This window comes from Nerophis lumbriciformis, linkage group LG14 (assembly GCF_033978685.3).
Source record: "Nerophis lumbriciformis linkage group LG14, RoL_Nlum_v2.1, whole genome shotgun sequence".
NCBI classification, from domain to species: Eukaryota; Metazoa; Chordata; class Actinopteri; order Syngnathiformes; family Syngnathidae; genus Nerophis; species Nerophis lumbriciformis.
In genome coordinates this window covers 6,211,698-6,225,950 of record NC_084561.2, presented here as the reverse complement: position 1 = coordinate 6,225,950, position 14,253 = coordinate 6,211,698, and the positions used below count along the sequence as shown (strand labels likewise).

The window sequence follows — 14,253 nt, the reverse complement described above, 5'->3', positions numbered from 1 at the left end:
CAATTATAAGTTTTTACTTTTTTTTTTTGTTTTATGCCCTTTTTGCCATGGAAAACTTAGTTTTCTATGGCAAACACTAAATATACAATATCATCCCCTAAAATTATTTCAAAGTAGAATATTTGCTGTGAAGTAACTGCAGCCTTGAATGTGTCAATAATTCATTACATTGATTTTGATTCATTATTACTATACTGGTTTGTATTCTACTGTACTGGTTTTTACTCTACTGTACTTTACTCTACGGCTTTTTGCTCTACTGTACTCTACTATACTGTTTTTACTCTACTGCACTCTACTGTTTTTTTACTCTATTGTACTCTACTATACTGGTTTTTACTCTACTGTACTGGTTTCTACTCTACTGTACTTTACTCTACTGCTTTTTACTCTACTGTACTGGTTTTTACTCTACTGTACTTTACTCTACTGCTTTTTGCTCTACTGTACTCTACTATACTGTTTTTACTCTACTATACTGCTTTTTACTCTACTGTACTCTACTATACTGTTTTTTTTACTCTACTGTACCCTACTATACTGGTTTTTGCTTTACTGTACTGATTTTTACTCTACTGTACTTTACTATACTGCTTTTTACTCTACTGTACTGGTTTTTACTCTACTGTACTCGACTATACTGGTTTGTACTCTACTGTACTCTACTATACTGTTTTTTTACTCTACTGTACTCTACTATACTGGTTTTTACTCTACTGTACTGGTTTTTACTCTACTGTACTTTACTATACTGGTTTTTACTCTACTATACTGGTTTTTACACTACTGTACTGGTTTTTACTCTACTGTACTGTACTCTAGTATGCTGCATTTTTTTACTCTACTGTACTGGTTTTTGACTCTACTGTACTCTACTATACTGTTGTTGTTTTTTTAACTCAACTGTACTCTACTGTACTGCTTTTTTACTCTACTGTACTGGTTTTTACTCTACTATACTGGTTTTTACTCTACTGTACTGTACTCTAGTATGCTGGTTTGTTTACTCTACTGTACTCGACTGTACTGTTTTTTGACTACTGTATTCTACTATACTGTTTTTTACTCTACTGTACTCTACTATACTGCTTTTTACTCTACTGTACTCTACTATACTGTTGTTTTTACTCTACTGTACTCTACTATACTGTTTTTTACTCTACTGTACTGGTTTTTACTCTACTGTACTTTACTATACTGGTTTTTACTCTACTGTACTGTACTCTAGTATGCTGCATTTTTTTACTCTACTGTACTGCTTTTTTACTCTACTGTACTGGTTTTTACTCTACTGTACTGTACTCTAGTATGCTGCATTTTTTACTCTACTGTACTGTTTTTTTTTTTACTCAACTGTTCTCTACTGTACTGCTTTTTTACTCTACTGTATTGGTTTTTACTCTACTATACTGGTTTTTACTCTACTATACTGGTTTTTACTCTACTGTACTGTACTCTAGTATGCTGGTTTGTTTACTCTACTGTACTCGACTATACTGGTTTTTGACTCTACTGTATTCTACTATACTGTTTTTTTTACTCTACTGTACTGGTTTTTACTCTACTGTACTTTACTACACTGCTTTTTCCTCAGCGTGAGGCCCAAGAGGACGCCGCCGCCAAACGTGGATTTGTCAGAGATGGTGCTGGGTAAGAAGTGACGTCTTTTCCCCCAACATTTGTCTGTCAGAGCTCACCACTTCATTCCTTTCTGTCGTTTTGCAGACGACATTGAAGACGAGCTGCTGGAGTTGTCCAACGTGTCCATCAGAAACTTAGTGACTGCGAGCGGACGCCACACCAGCCGGCCCATGGACCAACACACGGCCTCGGTTGTAGCTGTACTTCCTGCTCGCATGCTGGACATCATTCCTTACCAAGTATTTCACTTTTTATTTTGCACTTTCCAGGAACTGAAAGCAGTTCTACTTGGCTCGCCTGTCAAATGCTTCAGTGTGGAGTGGACCAATCAGGCTTTCACATTCTCCGAAACACACGACCTGAGATACGGGATTGTTCAAAAAAAGGTGCTTTGATTTATTTATTTTGGTTCATGGACAATGTGACACTAGGACTGAGGACTGTATCACCATATACTTGTTTTGTATCAGTCGATTTCCATAATTGATATTTTTATGACCTATAATAAGGAGCAGGAGAGCAATATGTTAATGTAAACATTTTTATTTTATTTTAATTCTTGTTTATTTATATCATTTCATCAAACAAAAATGTAATAATCCCTCAGCTATCAAGGCAGAAAGGAAATGTCAGCACAAGCATGGAAAACACTCAAACTATGTAAACAAAATATTAAAATCACATTAAACACTTAATAAGCTCTTAAAATAAAGGAATATGTAAGTAATAAAGTGTAAGAAAATAGTGAGAAGAAAGAAAAACCTGAGAAGAACTATTTTCTGCAGGTTTAAGGGCAGAAAGTTACAGCTGTGCTCTAAAGGGTGAGCTAAGGTGGTGTGCTATTAGCGGTCTTGCCTTGCATCATTTACAGACCACATTGGTCTGACTACGGTCCCTTTTGGAAAAACCCCAAAAACTGACTTTTCCCCTTTTATCCACAATTTCTTCATTTAGACTTTCTCTTCTCACTCCATGCAAAGAATCTACCAACCTTGATAGTTGATACTGTCACCTGATTGGCTGTTAGCGTGTGTTTTTGTTCATGCAACCAACCTTGCTTCCATACTTCTGCTTTCTTCCCAACCAGAAGAAAAAAAGAAAATATCGAACGTTGTATCGAACGCACCTTTTTTATTGATATCGAGTGTGTGTATATCGTGATATGTATTGATATCATTTTATCACCCAGCCCGAGTGTGCAAGATGCATTATTCAAAGAATCGATGGCTGCACCAGATTTAGCTGGATGCTAATTTCCATCCGTAGTCCTTCATTTGACACCATGTGACACACAATATACATCAGAGAAAACCCAACTCGTCATAATATCATTACGAGGGCTGGCTCGACTCGATACTGGATATTGACCTGAAGAAAAATTGCCTTTTTGGATTTGCGACAATGTTAACACTGTCAAATAAACCAATTAATACATTGGATATCGATCCAATATCAGCAAAAAAAATTATGTAAAAAGTGTGATATCATGTGCGATACAAGCAGTCCTGCAGCGTGTTTACTTGTGTGTGATATCATGTGCGATACAAGTAGTCCTGCAGAGTGTTTACTTTTGTGTGATATCATGTGCGATACAAGCAGTCCTGCAGAGTGTTTACTTGTGTGTGAGATCATGTGCGATACAAGCAGTCCTGCAGCGTGTTTACTTGTGTGTGATATCATGTGCGATACAAGCAGTCCTGCAGCGTATTTGCTCGTGTGTGATATCATGTGTGATACAAGCAGTCCTGCAGCGTGTTTACTTGTGTGTGATATCAGGTGCGTCAAACGGTCATGCAGCGTGTTTACTTGTGTGTGATATCATGTGCGATACAAGCAGTCCTGCAGCGTGTTTACTTGTGTGTGATATCATGTGCGATACAAGCAGTCCTGCAGCGTGTTGTGTGTGATATCATGTGCGATACAAGCAGTCCTGCAGGGTGTTTACTTGTGTGTGATATCATGTGCGATAGAAGCAGTCCTGCAGAGTGTTAACTTGTGTGTGATATCATGTGCGATACAAGCAGTCCTGCAGCGTGTTTACTTGTGTGTGATATCATGTGCGATATAAGCAGTCATGCAGCGTGTTTACTTGTGAGTGATATCATGCGCGATACAAGCAGTCCTGCAGGGTGTTTACTTGTGTGTGATATGTGCGATACAAGCAGTCCTGCAGCATGTTTGCTTGTGTGTGATATCATGCATGATACAAGCAGTCCTGCAGCGTGTTTACTTGGGTTTGATATCATGTGCGATACAAGCAGTCCTGCAGCGTGTTTACTTGGGTTTGATATCATGTGCGATACAAGCAGTCCTGCAGCGTGTTTACTCGTGTGTGATATCATGTGTGATACAAGCAGTCCTGCATCGTGTTTGCTTATGTGTGATATCATGCGTGATATAAGCAGTCCCGCAGCGTGTTTATTTGTGTGTGATATCATTTGCGATACAAGCAGTCCTGCAGCGTGTTTACGTGTGTGTGATATCATGTGCAATACAAGCAGTCCTGCAGGGTGTTTACTTGTGTGTGATATCATGTACGATACAAGCAGTCCTGCAGCGTGTTTACTTGTGTGTGATATCATGTGCGATACAAGCAGTCCTGCAGGGTGTTTACGTGTGTGATATTATTTGAGATACAAGCAGTCCTGCAGCGTGTTTACTTGTGTGTGATATCATGTGCAATACAAGCAGTCCTGCAGCGTGTCTACTTGTTTGTGATATCATGTGCGATACAAGCAGTCCTGCAGCGTGTTTACTTGTGTGTGATATCATGTGCGTCAAACGGTCTTGCAGCGTGTTTACTTGTGTGTGATATCATGTGCGATACAAGCAGTCCTGCAGCGTGTTTACTTGTGTGTGATATCATGTGCGATACAAGCAGTCCTGCAGGGTGTTTACTTCTGTGTGATATAATGTGCGATACAAGTAGTTCTGCAGGGTGTCTACTTGTGTTTGATATCATGTGCGATACAAGCAGTCCAGCAGGGTGTTTACTCATGTGATATCTTGTGCAATACAAGCAGTCCTGCAGCGTGTTTACTTGTGTGATATCATGTGCGATACAAGCAGTCCTGCAGCGTGTATGCTTGTGTGTGATATCATGCGTGATATAAGCAGTCCTGCAGCGTGTTTACTTGTGTGTGATATCATGTGCGTCAAACGGTCTTGCAGCGTGTTTACTTGTGTGTGATATCATGTGCAATACAAGCAGTCCTGCAGAGTGTTTACTTGTGTGTGATATCATGTGCGATACAAGTAGTCCTGCAGAGTGTTTACTTGTGCAAAGCTAGACAGCCAGTTAACATCTAAACATTCTCCAATAAGCACAAAACTTCTATTTTACCAAAGTCAATTACAAAAGGTAAACAGGCTACTCGGAGCGAGCAGCTACACAACAGCTAAGCACACAATAGCACACATGCTACACATAGGTAATAATCACTGAACAATATAAAAGGTGACATTCGTCAACATAAACAAGTATCAAATCATTATAATTACGTATTGCTTACACATGCAAAGTGTCCAAGGCAGAAGTAACAAACGTGTCCGCATCATTCAACTTACGGAGTCATGAGCCTAACTTCATGAATTATTTTGGCCACAACGTGTCATCAAATAATTACCACTCCACTTTAACTTCAAGATGGTTAGTGTTTTTCACACCCAGTGTTGTTCTCGGACTCATTTTACTTGATCCAACAAAAGGATGAAAACATGTATGGTTCCTATTGATATGGTATCGGTATGGTCCTATTTTCATGTTCCCTGCATCATCTGCTGTTGACAGGGTGGTCCGTGTGGCGTGCTGGCGTCCATCCAGGCCTTCGTGTTAAAGAAGCTTCTCTTTGAAAACCCTGACAGTGGCCAGGCAAGACTTCAGTATGTTGATCCTTTAATCCTCACTTTGCATTATCACACTGCATTTATGGATCGTGTCGGTCACATGACTTCCTGCGCTAATGCCAGAATAAGCCTCAGCTTTGTCGCCACTTGACCTGTGACCCTAACTAGACCAAGACCCCAACAAACCTGCACTTTGTTCCCAGGGCTTTAAGGCCGACCAATGCAGCCAGACGCCAAAGTCTGACTTTAGCTGTGGCTGAAGTCCTGTGGAGGGCGGGCCAGGACACACGCGCCACTCTGGCAATGTGAGATGCTGCTCTACTCTACTGCTTGTTTACTCTACTGTACTCTACTATACTGCTTGTTTACTCTACTGTACTGCCTTGTTTACTCTACTATACTGCTTTTTTTTACTCTACTATACTGCTTTTTTACTCTACTATACTGCTTTTTTACTCTACTATACTGCTTTTTTACTCTACTATACTGCTTTTTTACTCTGCTATACTGCCTTTTTTACTCTGCTATACTGCTTTTTTACTCTACTGTACTCTACTATACTGCTTGTTTCCTCTACTGTACTGCGTTTTTACTCTACTATACTGCCTTTTTTACTCTACTATACAGCTTTTTTTACTCTACTCCACTGCTTTTTTACTCTACTATACTGCCTTGTTTACTCTACTATACTGCTTTTTTTACTCTACTATACTGCTTTTTTACTCTACTATACTGCTTTTTTACTCTACTATACTGCTTTTTTTACTCTGCTATACTGCCTTTTTTTACTCTGCTATACTGCCTTTTTTACTCTGCTATACTGCTTTTTTACTCTACTGTACTCTACTATACTGCTTGTTTCCTCTACTGTACTGTGTTTTTAATCTACTATACTGCCTTTTTTACTCTGCTATACTGCTTTTTTACTCTACTGTACTCTACTATACTGCTTGTTTCCTCTACTGTACTGCGTTTTTAGTCTACTATACTGCCTTTTTTACTCTACTATACTGCTTTTTTTACTCTACTCTACTGCTTTTTTTACCCTACTATACTGCTTTTTTACTCTACTGGTTTTTTACTCTACTGGTTTGTACTCTACTATACGGCTTTTTACTCTACTATACTCTACTATACTGCTTTTTTTTACTCTACTATACTGCTTTTTTACTCTACTGGTTTGTACTCTACTATACTGCTTTTTACTCTACTATACTCCACTATACTGCTTTTTACTCTACTATACTGCTTTTTTACTCTACTATACTCTACTATACTGCTTCTTTACTCTACTGTACTGGTTTTTACTCTATTATACTGCTTTTTTACTCTACTATTCTGCTTTTTACTGTACTATATCCTCTATACTGCTTTTTACTCTACTATACTGCTTTTTTACTGTACTATTCTGGTTTCTACTCTAATGTACTCTACTATACTTTTTTACTCTACTGTACTGGTTTTTACTCTACTATACTGCTTTTTTACTCTACTATACTGCTTTTTTACTCTACTGGTTTTTACTCTACTATACTGCTTTTTTACTCTACTATACTGCTTTTTACTCTACTATACTGCTTTTTTACTCTACTCTACTGCTTTTTTACTCTACTGGGTTTTACTCTACCATACTGCTTTTTTACTCTACTATACTGCTTTTTACTCTACTGTACTGGTTTCTACTCTATTGTACTCTACTATACTGCTTTTTTACTCTACTGTACTGGTTTTTACTCTACTATACTGGTTTTTACTCTACTATACTGTACTCTAGTGTGCTGGTTTGTGTACTCTGCTGTACTGGTTTTTGACTCTACTGTACTCTACTATACTTTTTTTTTACTCTACTGTACTAGTTTTTACTTTACTGTACTCTATACTGCTTTTTACACTACTGTACTCTACTACTGGTATACTGTTTTTGTTTTGCTCTACTGTACTCTACTATACTGTTTTTTACTCTACTTTACTGGTTTTGACTCTACTATACTGTTTTTTGACTCTACTGTACTCTACTATACTGTTTTTTTTTACTCTACTATACTGTTTTTTACTCTACTTGACTGGTTTTGACTCTACTATACTGTTTTTTGACTCTACTGTACTCTACTATACTGTTTTTTTTACTCTACTACACAGGGTGTTACTCTACTGTACTCTAGTACACTGGTTTTTACTCTACTGTACTCTAGTATACTGTTTTTTTTTACTCTACTGTACTCTAGTATATTGTTTTTACTCTACTGTACTCCAGTATACTGTTTTAGTACTCTAGTACAGTGGTCCCCAACCACCGGGCCGCGGCCCGGTACCGGTCCGTGGACCGATTGGTACCGGGCCGCACAAGAAAAAAAAGAGGAAAAAAAAAAAAAAAGTTTTATTTTTTATTAAATCAACATAAAAAACACAATATATACATTATATATCCATATACAGTAGATCAATACAGTCTGCAGGGATACAGTCCGTAAGCACACATGATTGTATTTCTTTATGGAAAAAAATAAATAAAATACCATAATCCCCCCTCCGTGGGACAAATTTTTTTTCAAACCGGTCCACAGCAACAAAAAGGTTGGGGACCACCGCTCTAGTACACTCTTTTTTTACTCTACTGTACTCTAGTATACTGTTCAATACTCTACTGTACTCTAGTATACTGTTGTATTACTCTACTGTACTCTAATATACTGTTTTATTACTCTACTCTAGTATACTGTTGTATTACTCTACTGTACTCTAATATACTGTTGTACTACTATACTGTACTCTAGTATAATGTACTCTAGTATACTGGTTTTACTCTACTGTACCTGATATTGTGGTCTTTCCACCAGAAACACTGGAAGAAATGTTTTCACTCCCAGTGGACACTTCAGGTCTGAAGGAGTGCTGGAAAAGGTACGTTAGCGGCCATGACACGATATGTATCATCAAGGTTCTGTTGTGGTCTTTGATAATACTCGAGTAAAACACGAAATCTGCGGCTTGTAAACATGTCGATGTCTAAATTAATACTTATATACCTTGTATGAAATGATGATTGTATTTGACATTAAACTGCTCCTAAAGCTTATTGTGCAATTCTAATAATAGTCAAATAATAACAGTATTGTGTTGCTAATAGCTAGCTGGCAACTACTGGGCTAATCGCTAGCTGACAACTAACGCGTCAATCGCTAGTTCATAACGAGCGCACTGATCGCTAACTGACAACACACTAATAGCTAGATGTCAGCTAGAGTGCTAATCGCTAGCTAACAATTAGCATGTAAAAATTGCGAGCTGACAACTATTGCACTAGTTGCTAGCTGACAACCAGTGTCAATCGCTAGCTGACAACTAGCACGCTGGCTGGCAACTGACGCGTTGATTGCTATCTGACAACTAGAGTACTAATCGTTAGCTGGTAATTAGTGCTCTAATCACTAGCTGCCTGGCAACTTGTGTTAATTGTTATCTGGCAACTAGAGTGCTCAGTGTTAGCTGGTAATTAGAGCACTAATCTTTAGCTGGTTGCAACTGACGTGCCAATCGCGAGTTGACAACCAGAGCGCTAATCGCTAGCTGACAACCAGAGCACTAATTGCCAACTAACAACTGGCACGCTAATTGTTAGCTGGGAACAATAGCTCGCCGTCAACTAGTGTGCTAATTGTTAGCTGGCAACTAGCATGCTAATTGTTAGCTAGCTTGAATTCTATCATGAATAAAATGATATAATTACTCATTCATGATTTGTTATTCTTTCACATTTATTGTTCATGTGTATTTAAAGACATTTACATTTGTGGAAAAATTGACAGTACCTCTGTGGACCACCTGTTGAAGACCTCTGGTCTTAAGAAAGTTTTGAAAAGGAAATTGATGCTATCTTGTGGATAGGGCTGCAACAACTAATCGATTAAATCGATTATAAAAATAGTTGGCGATTAATTTAGTCATCGATTCGTTGGATCTATGCTATGCGCATGCGCAGAGGCAATTGTTATTATTATTATTATTATTTTTTTTTTATAAACCTTTATTTATAAACTGCAACATGTACAAACAGCTGAGAAACAATAATCAAAATAAGTATGGTGCCAGTGTGCTGTTTTTTTCCCCAATAAAATACTGGAAAGGATAGAAATGTCCGATTATTAATCGATTAATCAAAGTAATAATCGACAGATTAATCGATTATCAAATTAATCGTTAGTTGCGGCCCTACTTGTGGACAATATTAGTGAATCAGATAAATGACCCTTACAATTTGATTTGATAGCACAACATTTAGCTATATGGCACAATCCAAACAACCTTCCCTAGTCATGGTGCAAAAATAAAAACATGCAACGTGGTCACACATAACAACCTGCCCACTGAACTTTGTGAATATTATAAAAAAAACGTCCAAACGCCATAAACAATTCTAAATTACACCCAATCCATTACAGTGCATGATGGGAAAAATATAAAACATTCTCTCCACACTTATCCATGTTTGGCACATTGCAAAACTTTAAGAAGGTCGTCACGGAAGTAAACAAGGTAGGAATCAAACTTTCACGTACTCTTAATATCCAATTATATTAATTATATACAGAGGTGGGTAGAGTAGCCAGAAATTGTACTCAAGTAAGAGTACTGTTAATTTAGAGATTTATTACTCAAGTAAAAGTACGGAGTAGTCACCCAAATATTTACTTGAGTAAAAGTAAAAAGTATGTTGTGAAAAAACTACTCAAGTACTGAGTAACTGATGAGTAACATACACACACATATCATATATATATATATATATATATATATATATATATATATATATATATATATATATATATATATATATATATATATATATATACATACACACACACATATATATATATACACACACACATATATATATATATATATACACATATACATAATGTATATATATATATATACACACACACACACACACACATATACATATATATATATATATATATATATATACATTGATATATACAGTATATAATTTATATTTATTTATTTTGCCGTTTTTGTTTACATGTTAAAGGTGTTTTAATGAATATACATGCATGTTTAACACATATAGATTCCTTTCTTTCATGAAAACAAGAATATAAGTTGGTGTATTACCTGATTGTGATGACTTGCATTGATTGGAATCAGACAGTAGTGATGATAACGTCCTCGTTTTCAAATGGAGGAGAAAAAAAGTTCCTCCTTTCTGTCTAATACCACATGAAAGTGGTTGGTTTTCGGTATCTTATTTGTCCAGCTTCCATATTCGTTTTTATACACTTTACAAGAAATACATTGGCGGCAAACTCCGTAGCTTGCTAGCTTGTTTGCGCTGGCTTTCGGAGACTCTTATTTTGAAAGCACAGGCGCGATGGAGCGGCACTTTTATTGTGAAGACAGGAACTGTGCAGTCAGTCTTTAGGCTTTTGACGGGATGTACGGTTGAAATAAAAAAATGATCTTTTTTCCTTCACACTTTTGATTGATTGGAACTTTTATTATTAGATTGCACAGTACAGTACATATTCCGTACAATTGACCACTAAATGGTAACACCCGAATACGTTTTTCAACTTGCTTAAGTCAGGTCATGTGACCGCCTGGCTCTGTTTGATTGGTCCAACGTCACCAGTGACTTCATCTGATTGGTGGAACGGAGTGAACGTCACCAGTGACTGTATTTGTTGAAACGCAAGCACTATGAAGGTCTGTCTGACAGACCAAAACAAACAAAGCGTGCATTAACAGATCGATAAAAATTAGTAGCGAGTAGCGAGCTGAATGTAGATAAAAGTAGCGGAGTAAAAGTAGCGTTTCTTCTCTATAAATATACTCAAGTAAAAGTAAAAGTATGTTGCATTAAAACTACTCTTAGAAGTACAATTTATCCCAAAAGTTACTCAAGTAGATGTAACGGAGTAAATGTAGCGCGTTACTACCCACCTCTGATTATATATCCATGAATAATTCCTACATTTACCAGGCCGAGGGATTACTTTATTACTCTTGGCGACCAGAAGTAGTGAAGTGTGCACGAGAGACACAACCAACAAAAATGTAGATACTGTATTAAGAGATATTGTAATATTGTTTTACAAGTAGTGTAAATGTATAAGTACTCAAAATAATCACGTGAACATTAAAAAACTACATTCCAGTTCAATAGTCATGTTTATATTCCATATCATGTCCAAAGTTCATATGAGAAGAATAGTCAAAATTGCAACGTATCAATTCTCCTGTGGGATAAATGTCCAAGTAAAACTGTTGCCTTGCCAAGAACATTTCCACACATCTTCCTATTCTGAGTATGTTAGAGTGTGTTGTCCGTCTAGATCACGTGTTTGACGGTGGACAGCATGAAGGACCTGCAGTTGCTTGTGGAGCAGCATATCGAGCAGGTGAGAGAAACCCTATGTCTGTCTCCCTCAGTATCATTGCTGCGTTTACATGTGCCACACCCTGTTTTGTCACAGTTTGAGACGGGCGAGCTGGGGTGTCTCCTGCTGACCGTGTCGGCTGTCCTCTCTCGATCCACTGACAAGTACGTCAACACTAACCTCTCGCTGTAAAAGTCCAACAATAACCCAAGTTTTCTGTGTTTTTTTTTTGTCAGAGTGAGAGAGGATATGGACGTGGCCACCAACTCTCTCATCGGAGCTCACGGCTACTGCACTCAGGTTATTATTGAATATTCTGATTTAGCTCATTCTTTTCATCACAACTGGACTGTTCTGATTATCTTAGGTATTTTTATCCATCAGTTCATACGTAGGACAGCTCTAGTCTGAAGGGATGGTGTTGTATCCTTAAGTATTCAGGGGCCCCCATAACCATTACCAGTCTTTCTAATGCATTCACCAATTGTAAACATTTCAATGTTTTTCCCCTTAAAATTTCAATTGTTGAAAGTTTTTGCAAGTTTAAAACAATAGTGATGCTAATGTTTGTTAGCCTATCAATGGAATTTTCCATTGTATGTTTGTCATAACTTGGTCCTGGGTGTTAGATTTTCCGGGATGCAACGGAAAGTTGGCTCGGGCGAGACGGGAATGAAGGTACATGATTTATTAATATATTAAAAAAAAGTGCAAACGAAAAGCGCGCACAGTGGCGGAGAATAAACTATGAAACCAAAAAGACTATAAACATGGAACAAAAACTTACTTGGCTTGGACAAAAATAGTTGCATGAAGAATGGACATGGAAAGAAGTATCAGGCATGGACAGAGCATAAATGTGGTGGGTCGTCAGGACGAACAACAGAAAATGAAAAGCTTAAATAACAGACATGATTAACGAAAGCAGGTGCGTGACTCAAAACGTGAAACAGGTGCTTGACGTGACAGGTGAAAACTAATGGTTGCTATGGTGACAAACAAGAGTGCACAATGAGTCCAAACGTGGAACAGGTGAAACTAATGGGGAATCATGCAAACAAGACAAGGGAGTGAAAAGCCAGAAACTAAACAAAACATGACTTAAAACAAAACATGATTACACAGACATGACAATGTTAGCATTAAGCTAAAGTTGTTCTTTTGTTATATTGCTTTTTGTCCTCAGTTGATACCAAACTACATTGTTGATTTAAGGCAAAATGTCAAACTAATTTTATGTGGCCCGCAAAAGCCTGGAAAAAATTGGGTTCAATACTTTTTTTTACATTTTCATACTAAATGTATTCGTTCTTTCAATTTTGACAGAAAAAAAAAAAAGCATATTTAAAACTTTAATATTATCTGATCATGCCAATTATATACTGTATTGCAAAACTATTTCTTGTGAGATAAAAACAGAGTTAAATATCTGCTTGTCACATTTATTTATGATTTTAAAGGGGAATATTATCACCAGACCTATGTAAGCGTCAATATATACCTTGATGTTGCAGAAAAAAGACCATATATATGTTTTTTAACCAATTTCCGAACTCTAAATGGGTGAATTTTGGCGAATTAAACGCCTTTCTAATATTCGCTCTCGGAGCGATGACGCGTCGCATCGGGAAGCAATCCGCCATTTTCTCAAACACCGAGTCAAATCAGCTCTGTTATTTTCCGTTTTTTCGACTGTTTTCCGTACCTTGGAGACATCATGCCTCGTCGGTGTGTTGTCGGAGGGTGTAACAACACGAACAGGGACGGATTCAAGTTTCACCAGTGGCCCAAAGATGCCAAAGTGGCAAGAAATTGGACGTTTGTTCCGCACACTTTACCGACGAAAGCTATGCTACGACAGAGATGGCAAGAATGTGTGGATATCCTGCGACACTCAAAGCAGATGCATTTCCAACGATAAAGTCAAAGAAATCTGCCGCCAGACCCCCATTGAATCTGCCGGAGTGTGTGAGCAATTCAGGGACAAAGGACCTCGGTAGCACGGCAAGCAATGGCGGCAGTTTGTTCCCGCTGACGAGCGAGCTAAACCCCCTGGATGTCTTGGCTCACACCGTCCCGAAGATGATCAAGAGAAGAATATCGACCATAGCTTCCCTGGCCTGCTGACATGAGGGTATGTCTACAGAATATATTAATTGATGAAAATTGGGCTGTCTGCACTCTCAAAGTGCATGTTGTTGCCAAATGTATTTCATATGCTGTAAACCTAGTTCATAGTTGTTAGTTTCCTTTAATGCCAAACAAACACATACCAATCGTTGGTTAGAAGGCGATCGCCGAATTCGTCCTCGCTTTCTCCCGTGTCGCTGGCTGTCGTGTCGTTTTCGTCGGTTTCGCTTACATACGG

General features: G+C 37.8%; 1 protein-coding gene across 3 annotated transcripts in view; it reads left to right on the top strand.

Moving 5' to 3' along the window:
- The window catches only part of mindy4 (MINDY lysine 48 deubiquitinase 4), a 52,705-nt gene that overhangs the window by 16,094 nt on the left and 22,358 nt on the right, over positions 1 to 14,253 (top strand). For all 3 annotated transcript variants that reach the window (XM_072914600.1, XM_072914599.1, XM_061976178.2), the window contains exons 6-14: positions 1,595 to 1,650; positions 1,726 to 1,832; positions 1,911 to 2,027; positions 5,432 to 5,523; positions 5,691 to 5,792; positions 8,325 to 8,388; positions 11,841 to 11,906; positions 11,982 to 12,049; positions 12,122 to 12,185. In XM_072914600.1, coding sequence (XP_072770701.1) covers positions 1,595 to 1,650; positions 1,726 to 1,832; positions 1,911 to 2,027; positions 5,432 to 5,523; positions 5,691 to 5,792; positions 8,325 to 8,388; positions 11,841 to 11,906; positions 11,982 to 12,049; positions 12,122 to 12,185 — 736 coding nt within the window. The remainder of the gene's footprint in view (positions 1 to 1,594; positions 1,651 to 1,725; positions 1,833 to 1,910; positions 2,028 to 5,431; positions 5,524 to 5,690; positions 5,793 to 8,324; positions 8,389 to 11,840; positions 11,907 to 11,981; positions 12,050 to 12,121; positions 12,186 to 14,253) is intronic.